Below are 20781 nucleotides of genomic sequence, written 5' to 3' on the forward strand. Positions count from 1 at the left end.
TGGCTGGGTGTATTAAAGCGATTATGGATTAGTATTAGCAGTTGTGATAGAAAGAGTTAGGGTGGCCACTAGATCTGCTGGTTAATAGCGAGTTGGCTGGGTGTAGTTAATGGCGAGTTGGCTGGGTGAAGTTAATAGCGAGTTGGCTGGGTGTAGTTAATAGCGAGTTGGCTGGGTGTAGTTAATAGCGAGTTGGCTGGGTGTTGTTAATGGCGAGTTGGCTGGGTGTTGTTAATGGCGAGTTGGCTGGGTGTAGTTAATAGCGAGTTGGCTGGGTGTAGTTAATAGCGAGTTGGCTGGGTGTAGTTAATAGCGAGTTGTCTGGGTGTAGTAAATAGCGAGTTGGCTGGGTGTAGTTAATAGCGAGTTGTCTGGGTGTAGTAAATAGCGAGTTGGCTGGGTGTAGGCTTTGTTGGTGGATTATATATAACTTACAAGTTATCAGTTTCGTTTACTTGAACAAGACGTGATACAACTACAAAGTCACAGCTGATGATAACATTGGCGAAACCCGTAGAGCCGTAATATCCCGCTTAGCATGAGTAGCGTTCTGTTTACGAGCGGTAATAGAGGTCTATATGCTTCTTATACAGCGTTCCAAATTGTAATGTTATTATTTTGCATTGACTTAATCATTTTCAAATCAATGTTGCGGATACTAAATTCTCGTAATTAAGCGAAAGACTTAGCTTTATGATTTTAGAAAAGTATTAGGCCTGATGACTACTATTGTATTTTTGCATTATACGATCACTGAGAATGTACCTTTTGAGGAAACCCCTATCAATACCCCCTCTTGTCTTGTAGCAGTTGATGATATTTCCCTGAACAACATATGGGAACCCACCGCATACGGGTAAAGTGACTTAACCAAAGACACAACTACGGCAGCACAGACCGGCCACATTGACAGCTTCCTGGATGTCGAACCACGTGCGGAAGTTGTGGTATAAATGTGTTGCAGACCCGGCCGTGGTGGAGTGCGAGTCTGTGTAGAATATAGATTTAACAGGAAATATCCTGGGAAGTCAACAATAATAAAACCCATGCAATTATTCACATATGGTATTGCATTGGTAGTAACAAAAACAAGAAATTCAAACTTTGAGACCAAACCAATGATACCAGACTGGACCAGACAAAATGAGACCAAACCAATGATACCAGACCGGACCAGACAAAATGAGACCAAACCAATGATACCAGACCGGACCAGACAAAATGAGACCAAACCAATGATACCAGACCGGACCAGACAAAATGAGACCAAACCAATGATACAAGACCGGACCAGACAAAAGGAGACCAAACCAATGATACCAGACCAAACCAATGATACCAGACCGGACCAGACAAAATGAGACCAAACCAATGATACCAGACCGGACCAGACAAAATCAGACCAAACCAATGATACCAGACCGGACCAGACAAAATGAGACCAAACCAATGATACCAGACCGGACCAGACAAAATCAGACCAAACCAATGATACCAGACTGGACCACACAAAATGAGACCAAACCAATGATACCAGACCAAACCAGATCATGTTTTATAGTATTCCAAATATAAGCAACGTCCATAAATGTGGTGATGTTTATTACAAGTGCAATTTAGAAATGGCATGTCAGTTTGAAAAGTAGCATGTACAAACCATGCAAAGGTCTTGTCTTACCTGACAAAGCAAATAAATTATGTTCAATGTATCCAGAATAGCAAAAAAGGATGGCTTTAATAAAAACAAGGACATAGTCGTCAAGATCCCCCGCCCATGCAAATATTGCATTAAATGAAATTAAAGTGGGCAACATGCATAAAACATTAAAACAAATGACATCAAGTCATCAAGTTCCTGTGAAAGTAATCAACATAATAAGTAATAAGTCTACCGAGCGAGTTTCATCAAAATCCGATCATTTCTTCAAAAGATATCGTGCGGAAAGCAATCAGCCAATCAGATCACAGCAGCCTCGTTAAATATGCTCGGAATATACCGACAATCGAACTTGAGTGAGGGGTTAAGGTAATAAGTCTACCGCAAGTTTCATCAAACTCCGATCATTAATAATAATTCTTATATACCTCTATATCACAGCAACATATAGTCGTCTCAAAGTGGTTCACACATTATCTCCCATGGTTATTAGGCCTTTAGTAACCAGTCAATGTCTCTCTCAACTCCCTGGGGAGTATACCGCCGGAGCTTCCATTTAGGACAACTTATACATGACATTTCTTACACTGCCCTACCACGTACTTCTTTACAGCTGAGTTGACTGGATTCCACACTGCAATAAAAATGTATGGGATTTACCTACTACTGCAACAATGGAACATTGGAAAGGACTAGCGTAACATATCGGGTTAACAATTTTTCTAAATACCGCGATACTGTACAGATGTGACCGGATCCAGATCACTGTACCTCTTCCAATCCATGTCTTGAGAGACGCTTGAATTGGGTTTTTTTTTTGTGGCGGACTCTGCTGCTGTTTTCTTTCGGACACGTTATACCAGAGATTTGGGGCCTTGTATGGGAGCCTCATCTCGACAGCTGTCGATTTAGAACGGACAGAGATTTCCGTCTACACTTATAAAATCAAACACTTTTTTTCAGAACTCAACGTAGAGTGAAATTTGATAAGGGATATAAACAATCTTACATTTGCACTTTGTTCCAACTCATCAGAACTTATAAATTACTTTGGCGGTAACTTCCTTGTATGACATACATGTACCATTGGGGGCAGAACATCTGGTATGATCTCATCTGGACTCAATGGTCTGGACCTAAATTTGGGTCAGCTCTGGTCTCATCAGTCTGGTCCGGTCTGGTTTGGTCCCAAAATTTGATTTTTTCTCTTGCTGTATCGGTATTTTACTTCATCACGGTTTCAGAGTTCATACATCGACAACTGCAGCATGGACTAACAGCTGGACTGGCTGATTGAATGTTTTTATGTTTCAGTTTCAGTTTCTTTTATTAGCTTAAGTTTTACAACTTATCACTAAAATGTAACAACCATATATAATAAGCACCATAGCGGCTAGCACACCCTCACCCACTCACACCCACACGCTCTCCCTCTCTCAACCACCTACCCACAGAACATAAAAAATACATAGACAACATTATTTTAAGCATTTCATGTGCACATACATTCGCCTTTTAGATGCTGACACTAAATATTTACCTAGATTATTAAGATCTTTGATTTTTTCAACATTTAGAAACTTAATAAACTTGAACATACTGGGATTATTGATAAAAAATGGCTTAAGGTATTTTGAACGAATGTGTAATTAATGGAACAGACTAAAATTTGGGACCATACCAATTAGACTAGATCAGTCCAAAATTTGAGACTAGACCGATCTGACCAGACCAAGAAGGATCAGACTAGTCGAGATTAGCCAAAATCATGCTTTATACATATTGGGTTAGCTGTGTTAACGGTAATCATGTCCACTTAAACAAAATGTGTAGGGTATCCGCTATCTCTAGGCTGACAGATATACTGTGTGGGCCCAAAGGGTCCACGCAAAAACGAGTGATTCGATAAATATATCATATAATGTATGGAAATATTCCTCAGGCCACGCTGACCAATATCACCATCATTTAACTGATGACAGTATTTAGGAAGTAGATGATGAGATATGGTTATTATTAGGTTTATAAACTGTATTCCTTCTGAACTATTTACTTCCCCCGCTTGTCTTGATCACGAGTATCTGCCTATTTATAGCTTATTTTCTAACTCGAGTTATGATCATTAAAGTTCCAAAATCTTGACATGCATTCATTTCATAATATGCTGAAATATCTTATTTGCTGAAATAGTTTGATATTGTCATCGATAGAGCACGTGTCTGTGATAATAAGGGTTTGACGTCGAACTGGTTAAAACATACTACAAAACGATTCTCCTTTATTGCTAAATGACACTGTAGTCAATAGGGTCAATGTCATTCACATGAACAAACTTGGTAGTCTTCATCATAGCATGCTAAAGGCTTAACATTGGGGCTCTGGGTTTTTATGGTTGTCGAAAAAAAAGTTGTCTGAACGCTTGAGCCTATTTGATCCCAATGACCTTGAATGTATGTCAAGGCCATTCAATTGAACAAACCAGGTAACCTTTTACCCCTAAATGGTTTTGATATCAATACTGTTTGTAGCATACACAGACTAGTTGTGGTATACCAATACTGGTTGTGGTATACCAATACTTGTTGTGGTATACCAATACTACTTGTAGTATACCAATATTGGTTATGGTATACCAATACTACTTGTAGTATACCAATATTGGTTATGGTATACCATTACTGGTTGTGGTATACCAATACTACTTGTAGTATACCAATACTGGTTGTGGTATACCAATACTACTTGTAGTATACCAATACTGGTTGTGGTATACCAATACTGGTTGTTATATACAATGTACCAATACTGGTTATGGTATACCAATACTGGTTGTGATATACCAATACTGGTTGTAGTATACCAATACTGGTTGTGATATACCAATACTGGTTGTAGTATACCAATACTGGTTGTGATATACCAATACTGGTTGTAGTATACCAATACTGGTTGTGATATACCAATACTGGTTGTAGTATACCAATACTAGTTGTGGTATACCAATACTGATTGTGGTATACCAATACTAGTTGTAGTATACCAATACTGATTGTGGTGTACCAATACTAGTTGTGATATACCAATACTGGTTGTGGTATACCAATACCGGTTGTGGTGTACCAATACTAGTTGTGGTATACCAATACTGGTTGTGATATACCAATACTGATTGTGATATACCAATACTGATTGTGGTATACCAATAGTGGTTGTTGTATACCAATACTGGTTGTGGTATACCAATACTGGTTGTGGTATACACATACTGGTTGTGATATACCAATACTGGTTGTGGTATACCAATACTGATTATGGTATACACATACTGGTTGTGGTATACCAATACTAGGTGTGGTATACCAATATTGGTGTGGTGTACCATTACAGATTGTGGTATACCAATAGTTGTGATATAGGCCTATTTACATTCATACTTACCAACCTGAAGAATATGTTACATAACATCCACAGAGATATATCTGCTGTTTGTATTTTGACAGAGATTTATATTATATTTATTATATTTAATTTTAAGAAATCTAGTATAAGAATTTTGTGATGTTTTTCAAATCGTTGATTACGATCGTTTTTGATACTGATCATATATATATGTATACACACAGGCGTCTGCTTCTGGTTAGTATTAATAAAAAATATATATATTATCCCCTACTTAGTAGGAGTAGGGACTAATTTTCTCTCTCTATTATTCCAACCAGGAGCAGACACCTGCAGTATATATAACATAAGGAGATACAATGTTGATATCTGTAGGTGCATGTTATTGATATGAAAAACGAATGTTACATACTTTACATTGTACTTCTGGATACAAAATGATTGAAATTAAGATAGTATTTCACTTACCTAGAGTAATAAAAAATTTATAACCCTGATATTGAATCACAGTACAAATCACAGGTAACTAATCAGACAGATGTTTGAAAGGTAATAGCAGGAAAACGTAAACTCATCGAAGATAGATTATTCTTCTAAAAGCCTTCCTCTCCCGGTGTCATATGGCGAGGAAGAAGAGAAACATCGTTCATTTCAAATGTACAGACTTTAAAAAGACATAGAATGGCCAGGTGTGACATTTTTATTGTTAATATGACTACTCATTATACAAAGATAAGTTCATAGATCTGTACACAATCAATGATAATGCATGTATTTGACATATGAACACATTACTTAATCAGGCATATGTCAATAAAAATAAATATATAGGTATTCGTTATCATATTCATATCAAGACAAGAATACTCTATTCTACATCTAATCATTAATCATTAACCATAACAGAGCAATGTTCGTCCGACTGCCACAGGTGCGTGACTGCCATTATCTCATTGTCTTCCGTCCATACACCATGACCTCGTCTAACGTCGTGTGACACCACGATTGTCTTCCGTCCATACACCATGACCTCGTCTTACGTCGTGTGACAACACGATTGTATTGTAGGCTCCGTCACTTTTTTCGAATGGAATTGTTCATCACAAAGTTCCTTATATGTATGAGTCACACAAGATTACAAGTGACAGTCATCATCTTTTTGTTCACTAAATTCTATGTCAAAAAGTCTACGAAAGTTTAGCCAACGTTAAGGTGAATAGATACGTCACTATCAAACATATCAAACAATACTCTCTACGCTGACCATGATTGGAATTGTGAAGATCAGACTTGTCGCGATTTATTGGGTACCAGGATTCACGTCCGTTGGTGTCATTAATGGAATAAAGTCTTCCATATAAACTCGTTGCCACCAGAGGTGCCTCGAATCCAGTCGGCGCGTTAAGTACTCCATTGTTATACTTCCATCTCCCCACGGAGAGCGCCAGTGATCCATTTCGAGTTAAGAGGACTTCGGGGTAGATGTGAGCGGTGAAATTGTAGCCAGTGATGTGGACACTGTGGAACAAAGTCTTAGAATTCTTAGTTCTTACTCCGCAGCTGTCACTTCCGTTTCCGGAACATTTGAGCAATGTACATACCTGTAGGTACATATAATACCTCCCGGTAGTACCATGTAGGCCGTCAAAGGCACCGAATGCAAATACCTCATCAGTATTGTCTCTGATGTAGTTCAGCTGGCAGCATATTGACCTATGACACACCGTGACATGACCCGAGGTTCCAGAAAGCAGTGTTATGTTGTATAGATCATAATGTAATTTTGTTCTATATATAGGTTCTGTCATCTGAGGCGCATTCAACGTCGGTGTCCGCGGTGGGGGCATAACATCGTCTTGTTTGTGAATGACGGGTAGGTCACTTATAAGTAATTTTCCAGCGGCTTCTTGGTCGTTGTAAACGAATTGTTTCGCTCCCTGTGGAGAGTATATTCCACTGCCGTGAAACCTCTTTGGAGGGTAGTTGATGTTAGCAGCAAGGAAATTTACACCCAGGCCAGCTGCAAACGCCGAGTGAAACTCTATGGCAGCCAGAAAAGGGAGCGAGTCCATCCAAGCAGTCGGAAATGCAACATTGCGTACACCGTGGTTGGTAATCAGGTCAACGAGCGGGTCATAATAAAGAACGTCAAAGCAAACTGCCAAGGCAAATACACCGAACGGAGTGTCAAACGTTACTGCTTTATCAACAGGCGGAAAGTCGAAAGCCTTTTCGAAATACAGATTAATTTTATGGTACTTGGCAACGAAAACACCGCGCTTGTCGTATACGACATCAGTGTTCAACTGGTACTGAACTTGGCAATTTGGGTCAAGCGACTCATCACAGGGTTGGCGATCTCCGAAATTTGCGACAATGTAAAGCGAGTTGTTCTTAGCTAAACAACTAAGGTACTGTTGGACCTCTGTGTTTGGATGCTTTTGTGGGTCTTCGCACGGATTCCAAACTTCTTTTTCGGGGTCAATGATATTTTCGAGATATGGTGCTAAATCCTCTCTCGAAAGGCCAAGTCCAAATATACCATTCTCAGGGAATACCAATATGTCGACGCCCTAAATACAAGAAACAAATATTGTTGTTATTAAACTATACACATATTATGTTTGTAGTTTTGTTAATTGAAAGGAAGATAAGGAAATCCAACCAAATATATCGGAAAGTAGAAAAATAAAAACTTTTGATAAGAGTAAACTACCAATAAAGCATTTAAATTCCAATACATTTTATATTTATTATAACCGATAATATGATAACCATATTCATGTTTTATAGATTTTATTGAAATTTTGCCGGAGTCACCCAGGGCAGAGGAGCGGACCCAATAGAGAAAGTCCACAAGTCGAGTGTTTTTCAATTGAATTGAACTTATATAACTTATAATTACATTGAAGGCTTTTGCCATCATCACTGAATTAGTCAGGGATGAGCTATGCGGGCCCTTAGGGTGTCGTGTTCTAGGAGTTAAATTTAAGTGGAGTAGACAAAATAGAGTTACATGCATGCATATGCCACGTGATATAAGTTGTATTACTACAATGGGCCTTATTAAGACGGGTCGCGTGAGGTTAATCATGTAATAAGATTATGGTCGGTGCAATATGAGAACATGCCTATACCTAATCCTACTCATAGAATGTAATTCAATCTTTTCTTATAACAATGTAACAAGCATTTTCATTGGCATAGAATTTATGTTATTATCCCATAACATAAACATTACGTCGCAGGTATTGTGTAGAGTACATATGTATATTAAATTATGCTATGGAGATATAACAAAGAAAAACAGAGTGTATTCGAGTCAATCCTTAGATATCTATATCTGAAATGTCATCGTGCAAGTAACAAAGAATCTATTAATACTGTAAATTATTCTTTATTCTACCCTATATGATTAGTATCTGAGATAAATATCATGGTAAGTGATACAATCCATGCATTATCTTCTTCATAATTGTTTGGACTACCATATGAAGCAGACTGATTACATTACCAAACATGTGAGAGGCAGATTTATAAAAAGTTTAGTCCAGTAATAATTGTATATTGCGGAATATAAACACAGCCTTGACGCTCATCTAACCAATAAATCGGGTACATCCTGCTGTACAACTACAGCGAGAAAATTAAATTACCGTTTGATATTTGAAATATCCATTAAAACATTTTGAATATGTTTCAGGACCCTGTTATAGGTCAATCATAGAATGTCACATGTCAAAAAGTCAAATTAAATACCATATATGATTACACTCAATGCCTATAAATAGGTCATCAAAAACCACCTGTGCATTTTCCCCTTAATTATATCATCAGTGTTCAACTTTAATTTCATGACCACATCTCTCACCAAAGGTCACAGGTCAAATAGGTCACCAGCTCTTACCATATTAAAATTATATACATATAAAATGCCTCCACAGTTTTATTGAAGCATGAATTTGTATCAACGTACTTGCCAATCAATTAATATCAAATTCCAATCCAATGGATACTCCAGGTGTAAAAGATATACATTCACTAATAATCCCAAGTAAACAAGAAACGACTTAAGTTAATGAATTCCAGTGAATAGATTGCACTAAATTTCCTTTCAGAAGTAACCAAAATGAATCAACATAATCAAGAGTTATCTATGGAAAATAAATGCACAACAATTAAAAAATCTCTTTAAAAAAGATAAACGCCATAGTTTTAATGTTTGTTGTTATAATGTCAACTTCCGGATGAAATAAATTAACGAACTAATGCGTTGAATCATTTTTTGGTGATAATAAGACTGAATTTGAATCAGGAATATAATTTCATTAATATGTCAATTAAAAAGATACATCAACTTTGCATTCAATTTTAAGTTTGTTTCGTTTTTAACTGCATATCTGCATTTTGCATTTACCGCTACATTGACCAATCACATACTTCATCTTGACAAGTAACGCCACCTGTCGCGTCATATCCGGGACCAAAACAAATTATACGGCTATGCCGAAAACATTTCTAACTGTTACCAGCTAAACTACGAAGCCAAACTAAGTTAAACTACTTGACACTTTCCAAAACTCTTTCTCTAAACTTGGCACTTAAAGCATTGCTGTCGATAAGACCTACTTATAGTCTCCATCAACACCTGCTCCAAGTCTCTCTACAATCTCCCTCTTTGAACTCAATTCTTAGCTCCCTTTCCAACTACTCTACGTTAACAGGCATTTATATATTGACGGCAAAACTATTATATATTTTTGACCAGTGATAACCTTTGATAATTACTTAACTCTACTACCGAGACTGTATATGTATGAACTTAACCACTTAAAACAATCTAATAATATAATGACATCATGATCAGGTTCTATATATACAACCTCTGGAAACATACACAGAAAGTGACAATAAACAGATCTTAACCACATAACCATTTATACCAGAGCACTGGAATCTATTTTGATACAGCAGCCTGCGAATGATACGATGGCTGACAAGAGCATGACGACAAGATATGAATTTTCACATAGTTTTGTACCCGGTACACGTTTGTATGGTACTTAATGATGTGACAATTCACATGCGTGGTACATACAGATTTAAAAACAAAAGAACACTCTTTATTTTTACATGTACATGTATGTTGCCAACAGCCGATATCAGCTGCTAAAATTGTCTAAATTTTCATCTTTTTATTCCGCGGTACACCTTTGCATGGTACAAATAAAAATGAAAGCATTTCCGTTTTTTGTACCATGCAACAGGTTTTTTTTTTATTTCTTTTTGCACCACTTACAACTAGGTATAGCAAATATACCACCAGAGCATTGCGATATTCTTATCGGATGGTATGACGAGAACTGACTCCGAAACCTTCAAATCCCAAGTATCAACAGGCCACCTTCTCCACTAATAAAAACCGTAACACAGTGAAAGCATTGATAGGTGCAACACCAGGTGGACTTATTTCATATGTGTCTGAAGTTTATGCCGGCTGTACCAGTGATCGACAGATAGTTGAAAGGTCAAACTTGGTCAATATATGTGATCCTAAAGATAATGTAATGGCAGACAAAGGTTTTAGTGTCCAGGACCTTTTTGCTCCTAGAGACGTGACTGTGAATATACCAACATTCTTCAGGAAGAAAAATAGGATTTCGGGTGAAATTGTCATTAGAGATAGAAAAATAGCGAGTAAAAGAGTTCATATTGAAAGGTTAATTGGTTTAATGAAAACTTACAAAGTGTTAGTTGAACCAATGTCACAACAGAGACTAAGCTATCATCAGAAATAGTTTTCATCTGTGCAATGTTATGTAATTTCAGAAACTGCATTGTACCCAAAAATGCCTGATTCCAGTTGATATAGCTGTAAAGCACACCTGATTTGTTACATCTTTGACCGAGTGTCAAAATGGTGTTCAAAAGTAATAATTCATGTGAAATGTTTTGCTACTTTACGTATATAGTCACATTGGAACGTATAAGTGTACTGACTGTACTCCCAGTTCATACGTAAATGATTGTTTATTTAATTTGTATCTGTAAAATATCAGATTACTCTCCATTAAAATACAATATGTATTTATTTTGTTTCTTTCATTGTTTTTTGAGGATATGAAGAGATATTAACTTTAAAAGTTTGGTGTAGTATTTTTTTGCATGTTTTAAGAAAGTATTAATAGCCCTAGTATGTGATAGGTTTTGGAGGTTGAGGCAATGCAAGCCGGAATAACCAGAAAAAAACGCCAACTTATGATCAGTATATATCTGGCAACTCCCCCATGTGGAAGGTGATTTTGGTATAAATATATATAATGTGATGATCAGGAGTCTGTCCACCTTAGTTAACCGCTGGAGATTGGACACTGGTCAGTCTGACCCCATCATATAATGTAAGGAGTGGACAAATAACCATTCAGGAAAATGAAGCATCAATTCAATCAATGATTGGTCTTTGTGTATGATTTTCTGAATCCTGGAGCAACATGATATAACCAGATAATGTTAAGTCCAAAACAAATTATACTTGTGTCTCATGAATTTTTCAGGGCACGTAGATAACTAGGTACTGAAAGCTAAACATTTTACTTATTTTTGAGATAATTTGTACCATGAGTCCCAAATTAAAACTTTCTGGTTCACGATCATTCTATTGACAATAAAACTTTGTGGTAGGCAGGGAAAATCCTGGTAGATAGCTATAGTTTGTTTTTGTTTAACGTCCTATTAACAGCCAGGGTCATTTAAGGACGTGCCAGGTTTTGGAGGTGGAGGAAAGCCGGAGTACCCGGAGAAAAACCACCGACCTACGTTCAGTACCTGGCAACTGTCCCACGTAGGTTTCGAACTCGCAACCCAGTGGTGGAGGGCTAGTGTTAAAGTGTCGGTACACCTTAACCACTCGGCCACCGCGGCCCCTAAATAGCTATAGGAGAACATGAAACACATGTATACATTATTTTGGTTTAAATTATTAAAATTGACATATGATTTGACAAGCACAAATATCTTGAAAGTGAAATATTTATTTTGTTAATGTATATTTCTCATTTTCAATATCAAAATCATGCAATGCCTAAAATTACTTCTACCAAAAGTAATGCATATGTATTTCTACCTTTTTACCCCCACTGGTACACCAGATCTACAAACACACCATTTGTATACATGCATGTACTAAATCATAAATACATAACAAATGCCCATCATGAGCTTTATATACATGCATATATCTGTTCTCATGTATTTTTCATAATAATTGCATATTATCACAAAAATTTGACTGATTTGAATTCTCAAATTTATGTAAACTAATAATAGCACTTGTAGTACATCTTGTCCAAGAGGACAGGTTCAAAGTATTTGTTGTAAAACAACTCCAGTTTGTTCAACATTTCAGCTATGAAGTTATCATCACGTTGTATTCTGATCACCTTCATGTCCACTAGTGTGTATACATTAAAGTCACAGTACAGACGTCCAGTGCAGAAAAGCTGTCCTTGAACTTGGTAAAAGTACCCATGGTTCCTGTCCAAAAACACATCTCCATCTTCAAACTTAAGATATGTTACTGAATCCTTGGTAATCGGACTGTTTTTTTGCAGTGAAGGGACATTTAACTTCGTACAATAAACTGTCATCCACAATGCCATCTGGTGAAGCACCAAGGTACGAATGGGCTGTTGAAACAAATATGCCACACTCTTTCACTTCACATTTGGCTACTGTCTCGTACTTCCTAATGGCTTCTTGTTCAAACTTAAGTCCATGAGTTATTGCCTCAGACTTGATTTTCTTAGACGACATGAGGGAAGCTGCCAGACTCTTGAAATCTGTCCGTTCAGTGGCTTTACATATTCGTCCAAAATTGGATGACTGTACCCGCTTCAGTTGTTCTTCCTCCCACATTTTGTTTTGTGATTGTCCACGCGTTGATTGTTCAATATACTTTCTTTCTTTCTCACTGATGTTGTGCACACCTATCTCTTTCAAAAGCATATCCTCTGGGGTTTCCTCTAAATAGTCGTGGTCATGGGTCACTACAAAACTGTTGGCTGGCTGAAAAGTCTGAAAGATTGGCATGGTGGAAATTCCCTTAAAGTTCAAACATATATTACGGAAATATGACTGGTAACCTGGCATTCTCCTGAATTGTTCGGGTTTTGGGTCAAACGTTGTGTTTGTCAGTTCATCTGCACTAGCCATATTGATGTTCCTTGATTTCAAAGGAGATCCACAATATCTCTTTGCCTGGTGAAAAGTTTGTAACTTTTGTGTGCATGTTTCCTCGACTAAAACTGTCTTTGTCTTGCCAAACATCACACATGCATACAACACAGCACACACATGCTTGCAGTGTGCATATGGTCCCATTCCTGCAGCACATTCACACTGGGTCTCATGAATATGTCCATCTTTTGTGAGTGCCACATCAACAGAATACTTCACAGACTTTTTCATTTCTGCCCTACACAGGCTCTTTACAAAATCATAGCTGTCAGTAGAACAAATACGCAAATGACACAAGTACGTCTCTTTGTATGGCTGAATTGACTTATCCTCCAGAACTTTATCAAACTGTCTTAAAAATAACGATACTTTCACTTCATCCACACGAGCCAATTTCTTTTCAGAATGAATGTCCACATATCCACTGACTGCAGGTAAGGTCATATCATACTCCTTTGTCTGAGTGTCACATTCATCTCTGCCAAAGTTGGAGTTTCTGTCATAAGATTCTAATCTGAAATTTCAACAAATTCACATATTAGTCAAATGCAGCTGTAATATTAAACTATTATTGTCACATGTATGTATCATGTAAGTTAACATTATAATATACATGTATGGTCTTACACAACAACTATATTTAACTAGAGTGACATTTTAAATTACAAAGCAAAAAGAAATTTGCTAACAAAAACATAATTTTAATGTTTCTTTTAAAATTCTGAGTATACTTTTTATGCAAAAATATACCCTCAGATTTTGTGTTGTTGAGAAAACAATCTGGACTTCATATAATGTATGAATACATTGCATATTCAATCGAGGAACTATCAATACATATATAGATATGAAAATACAAATGTAGAACAGAACTCAAGTTCGATGCCCTGACTGGATACAGGGACATCATGTTCAGTTAGAAAATTTAAAATTAAAAAGTCCCTGGTGGACATACAGCAGCAAGAGCATATATACTATATCGGAACAGATTCAGAGGTACGATCATTCTACCAACGAGTTCGATCAATTTCAATGTATTGTAGGACTACAGAATATTGTGCATATATAGGGTTATTGATATAGTCCATAAGATTCTGGCCGTTTGACCAGATCGACGGATGTTATATTTATTCGGGCTAGACCCGTTCCCCGACAGTACGTTTTATTTTGGCGCTGGTGTTTAAAATAGTTTGCGAATTTGTTTCAGTGAAAGTAGTCGTGGTTCAAAGCCAGCTGTCTCATGCATATTCTATTACGTATACCAATGGGACCTTGATGATAGTGGGTGTACAACTACACATACTCATGTTTTCATCGAAAAAAGGGGGTTCGATATAAACACGTTCATCGTCGAAAAAAAACCAAGTTTAGTTGTTGACATGTAACATATTATTCCATTTTATGTACATTTAAATACAGTTAGCAAACACATCAGTACCTTTCAATGAGTTCCTTTTTCCTTCCCGATGATTTTGCACTTCGTTTCTTCAGCTCCGTTCGCAATTCATTGAACGTTAATGACCCATATCGTGACGCCATCTTGCATAATAATTCTACCAAGTTGAGAAAAGCGCCTCTAGCGGCGACAAGGGCAGATAACTCACTATGATCGCTCATTATATGAACATTAGGGCCCTGATAGGGTCTCCAAAAGGGTAAAAGGGCAGCTGCATATTTTCGTCATTTCCAATGTTTTGATTTTCAATAATCGTACAGAATTATGTAGCTAATCGCATTTCCCGAAAAATCATTATTAAAAGCTAGTCTATTTATTGTATTTATTTTATTCAACAAAATAGCAGACATTCCGTTGAAATGTCACTGCATGTGATGACAGCCGTATCAGGGTGTATTTTGCTTTACTTGGTAATCTTTTCGTCTGATGGTTTCACATGTGTCTGTACCATGGCTGTTGTCAGCCTTTATTTTGGTACAGAAAGATAGAACATCAAAAGGCTGATTTTATTTATGTTTTATTTTGTACCAACGGTGATACAAAAAAAGTTAATTTTCATATCTGTGTGTACCATAGGAAAGTGTAGCATGATATTAAAAGATATTAAGATTCATATCAGTTTGTCAGGCTCTTGTCGGTCATCGTAGAATGACCACATACCTATTTATAAACCAGTTCCAGGAAATGATACACCAACCTATGTAGGATCTGCCAGAAAAGGGGCCCCCAATTGGGTTTCACCGTCTAAATAAGGGTCAAGGCCAAAGGGAAATTTCTAAACCTTCTGAGTTTATTCCTCATCGACCTCGCTTTTTATTAACTATTTTGATTTATTAATTTCATTTACAAACTAGAAATGTTGAGGGTATCAATCGCTAAATTTGACGACAGGTTTTCTAGTCTGCTTCGATTCACTTTGTTACGATGCAAGTCACAGCTGAGCATATTAAACTAGCCGTTCACATAAACTCTGTCCCATTTTCAAATACCTACTCAGCGGTCACAGATATATTCATATACGTATATAAGTTATTACGAATTACGTGATATATAGAGGATATTGAATTTTCTCCCGTTAAATATAACATATATTTCACGAGTATGACAGAATATCGATATTTTCACGAGTGCGAAGTCATACGAGTGAAATATATGTTATATTTAACGGGCAACCATTCAATTTTCTTTTTATTGCATTTCATAAACTTAAAAACAAAATTAAAAATATTAAAAATTAATAGCGTCAAAAAGTGCGGGAATCAGTTATGACGTCATCTATTTGTGACGTTCCTCCACGTCAACTTGAAGGCGCCATTTTGAAAGGACTGATCAACGCAACTTAAGCGTTTTCTGCTGTTATAGTAGAATCTGTGCATGAATAGCAAATGCCAAGTGAGTATATTGTCAAAAACTAGTCTGAAAAATTTCAGAAATACAGCAAAATAACCAATTTATCTATCTCCGCTTCGGTTGGAAAAATCTGCAAGTTTCAACGAGGTGAATACAAGGGTCCGCTCTGATTGGTCAAAAACGAAAAACTTATATTTTCACTGCAAAACTTATATTTTCACTCCAAAATCTTATATTTTCACTGCAAAATCTTATATTTTCACTGCTCATCGCTGCAGTGAAAATATAAGTTTTATTAGTTTGATAAATTTCTATATTTCACTGGCAAAAATGCAATAAAAAATAATACTTAAATGATACTAGCTGTAACAGGAGAAGAAGGCGGTACATGTAACACCCTCCTAACCATGTTACTACAGGTAGTTGCAGGTAATTAGCAAACTGAGTTAGACATGCATTCTCCAAAAGTTGATGTGTGCTAAGTCACACGCATTGCTAAAGCTTGTCAAATACACAAAATTCTACACGTTATGATTTTCGTCAAGAGCTAATCATTGCAGCTTTGATATACAGCAGTTCCTGCCTGAGGCCGCTAGTTGTCATAAGTAACAGCGTGCTTAACTTAACGTAAACTACCCGAAATCGTATCCACAAATTAACAACCATTAAGTTGCCATTATCAGAACGAAAATCAGCTTTAAATAGGTCTACAGATATGTTGTTCCCACACAATGATGAGCTATCTTTACGATACTGTATACCATGGGGCACGACTCCATAGCTTCATTTTGGTACTAGATACTGTTGAATGCTACACGTATTGGGTTTCACCACAAGTAATCAGTTTCTCCTCAGTTTTCATTTCTACTTTGTTGATAATTATTTGAATACGGGAAAAAAAACAAGACAAATCTTTTGAAACTAAAAACCAGATGTTATGAACTTAAAAAAATAACTCACCTGATCCCCCGCTAGTTCAGCTTGGCGTTTGTATTCCTTCAGATTCAGCATCATGTTTCCAAGGGCTTTCTGTCTTGTCACCACAGAATTAGGCGGGAAAAGAGTTACCGCATGCTCAAACACGGCGGCACGGAACGTAGTTTTGTTATTATTTTGAAACGGTAATCCCGCAACAATATTGGCGAGGACAAGGTAAAAGAACAAGAACTTTGCAGACATGTTTTTTTCTGTTCCGGTTTAGAATCGACAAATATATCGTTACATTAAACACTCCCCGCGTGACATTGGACCCGTACTTTCCTCGAATCGTCGGTAATCCCACATTTCACAGAATACTTATGCACACAAGTCCGATGGTGATGCGTGCGTAGATCTAATGTGATATTAGAAACAGAACATATGGCTATGATCGGGAAGGCTTCAGTCTACTCTCACACGCTGCAGAAGAGATAAACAACTCTATTGAATTGGACGTTTTCCAATGACTAGAAAAGCGCTATAATACAATACTGGCCATGGATGTCCTGTGACAATTTTGTTATTATTATAATATTTGTTTATACATTGTAGATAAATATTACTGACCCTGGCTGTCCTGTGACTAGAATAGATCTCTAATATAATACTGATCCCGGCTGTTTTATGACTAGAATAGCTCTCTAATATATTACTGAGACTGGCTGTCCTGTGACTAGAATAGATCTCTAATATATAATACTGATCCCGGCTGTTTTATGACTAGAATAGCTCTCTAATATATTACTGAGACTGGCTGTCCAATTACAATTGACAAGATACAACACCGTCAGATACCAGTGCCCTCAAAAGAAGTCATTATTTTTCATTCCGTGGTGTAGAAATGCAGGATGTTGTGAAAACGATTAAAGAAAATATATTGATAATGTCGTGATAACTGGCACATAGGTATATTACCTATGAGGATGAAACTGATAAGATTAGGAGTATAGCACACTGATTTTAAATTAACTAAGTCTAATTCCGTCTTTGTCTTAGTAAATAATCGAACAGTATTCTGGATAAATGTTTGGCTGAGCTCTCCGCTTCAAGCCGAGAAGTTAAACTATGAAGAGAGGGGTTGACTAATTTTACATCATTTTAATATGATCTGACGTCGTATTTATTGGTGTTCGATTGTGAAGATGTAGACGCTGTGCTGTGCATGTGAACTAAATATTTAGTGCGATCGCTGAGGCACTGGAGCTTCTAAACTGGGTCAGTCGTGTGTGCAGGCATGTGCAATCACGATCCCACGGGCAGGCTTTTCCTGTTAGCGGTACATCGGGGAGAATTGTTTTTTCGGCATAGCCGTATACTATTCTTTTGGCCCCGGATATGACGCGAGAGGTGGCGTTACTGGTCAAGATGAAGTACGGATTAGTCAACGTAGCGGTAAATGAAAAATGCAGATTTGCATTTAAAAACGAAACAAAGTTAAGATTGAATGCAAGATGAATAAGTGGATTATCTTTTCACGAGTAGTTTTACCACTAGCATTAAAACTATGCCGTTTATCTTTTTTAAATATATTTCTTGTTCATCTTTTTGTTGTGATAGGCTTCTTTTTCTACTATTAGAAAAACTATTTTGGAGATGCATTGACCTGGTTTTATTTTTTTTTCTTTAACAATATCAATTGGAGTGTAAGGCTATGGCCTAAAGTGAAATTCCGCTAATTGATATGCAAAACCGACAGTTTCAGAAATCTAAAGAAATATTACTATTTATCATAATTCATAGCAAATTATAAGCAAGTTTATCATTTTCAAAGCAATACAATGATATAATCCTAATAATTTTTCAGAAAAAATGGCAAAAAACATCTGCAAAATGCTTCTTGTGCATTAACATTTCCAGGACCTCGTGAAACGGCCTTCAAGCTTTAGCCAATCAAAATGCATTGAACCAAGGGATTAAAAAATAGTCCCCGATCAAAGATCGCAGTGTCAACCAATCAAAAAGCGCTTAGAGTTTGTTACTCAACAGTTCAAATGATTATTTCATGCCTTGGGAGTTGGCTAGTTGCTGAGACCCTGTCTGTCACATAGATTAGAAAGGAGATTTTTCTTGGGATTGTAGTGGATGCGACCCTGCTTGTCGCATGAATTAATCAGGAGGATTTCGTTTTTCATGGACAATTGGCCAAGACCTTTTCGGTCGCATGAATTAATCAGGGGGATTTCGTTTTTCATTGACAATTGGCCAAGACCTTTTCAGTCGCATGAATTAATCAGGGGGATTTCGTTTTTCATTGACAATTGACCAAGACCTTTTCGGTCGCATGAATTAATCAGGAGGATTTCGTTTTTCATGGACAATTGGCCAAGACCTTTTCGGTCGCATGAATTAATCAGGGGAATTTCGTTTTTCATTGACAATTGACCAAGACCTTTTCGGTCGCATGAATTAATCAGGGGGATTTCGTTTTTCATTGACAATTGACCAAGACCTTTTCGGTCGCATGAATTAATCAGGGGAATTTGTTTGTTCATGTCATAGTGGATGACACCCTGCCTTCCGTCAATTGGCTCTTCTGTAAATCACGTGGAAATAAGATGGGTGATATTTTATATTATTTTACAGTTGTTTAATGCAGAGACAGGATAAAAAGTCAGCCAAGTTTAAATCCATATTCATAGAAATAGATCTACAAAGCCTCATTATGGAGGCCAGTCTTGATCGTTGTCATGGCAAAGAAACTGCGCTCATAAACAGTATATCCCACCAGGAAGGGAAACATGCTCCTTAGATGTGTGTTCTGGCAGCGAGGAGGGAATTGTAGCGGTTACTTTTCTCTGCTTTTCTAATCTTGCTGTCAATTTTAGCCACTAGACAAAGATCGCTGCCACTTCCTCCTCACTCAGCAAAGGTTGGATTAATTCAACCATGACATTGATCGGCTCAAGTCCAGGGAAAGTTTGACGATGTCATTATTAACAGACTGACAGGAGAGGCCATGTTGAATGACATTACCTACGAATGTCTTGACTGTCTTGTCAAAATTATTTGGTATTTTTGATAATTTCATCGATCTTGTCAGGCCCTTTCCAGTAAATCTTGTGAAGATGTGCGTTCTGTTCTTTAGATAGTATTCAGGCTTGGGTTTCAGCTCCTCCAATCGCAACAAACAGGTTTTAAGTATTAGTTTGCCAGTATCTTAATGACATCCAGCGTCAATGGGACCAATTGCACGAATCATTCAGATCATAGCTCTTGAAAATGTCTTTGTCTCAAGTTGTATTCTCCCTATCGCATGTACCTTCTGAATGGTTTAAAAAAAACATTTCTATAGCAGCTAACATACGCTGTAACAACCTGCAATCGTTTGTACAGTTTTGAGCAATGTTGCTCTCCTGGAAGATTCAAGAACTTCCATAAAACTATGCTCTCCATATTGTAGAACAAAAATAAAACTTGCGGGCCTATTGAACTGCAGTCTGGAACGTTTCTAGATAGTGTACGTGCTTGATGACATCAAAGCCTCAAGTTCGAAAATTTGTGCTTGACAAAATGCCACAACAATTTTCGGTCAACGAGTCCATATCGCATGTATGTACACCACAGATGCTACATCGCCATTGCACCCAAGTATCTTGGGAGCTCAACTGATAAACTCAATCGTTTTGAGTCTTTGCATGTGCTTTCGAGATAACTCTTTCAGCGGTGGCTGATTTCAGGGCAACAACACTGTAAAACTGGGTTACTG

At 37.1% G+C, this 20781-nt stretch overlaps 1 protein-coding gene across 2 annotated transcripts in view; it reads right to left on the reverse strand.

Moving 5' to 3' along the window:
- Positions 1–17372, reverse strand: part of LOC117317063 (pantetheinase-like) — a 23862-nt gene extending 6490 nt beyond the window's left edge. The window contains exons 1-2 of one of the 2 annotated variants that reach the window (XR_004530087.1): positions 17058–17372; positions 6035–7629 (exon numbers count right to left, since the gene is read on the reverse strand). Coding sequence is in view for 1 of the 2 variants with exons in the window: in XM_033871848.1 (XP_033727739.1) it covers positions 6244–7629; positions 17058–17276 (1605 nt within the window). In the remaining variant the exon portion in view is untranslated. Of the gene's footprint in view, positions 1–5759; positions 7630–17057 lie in introns of those variants that run through there. The other variant, XM_033871848.1, reaches the window with a different exon arrangement.
- Positions 17373–20781: the final 3409 nt, after the last annotated feature.

Source organism: Pecten maximus, chromosome 18 (genome assembly GCF_902652985.1).
Source record: "Pecten maximus chromosome 18, xPecMax1.1, whole genome shotgun sequence".
NCBI lineage: Eukaryota > Metazoa > Mollusca > Bivalvia > Pectinida > Pectinidae > Pecten > Pecten maximus.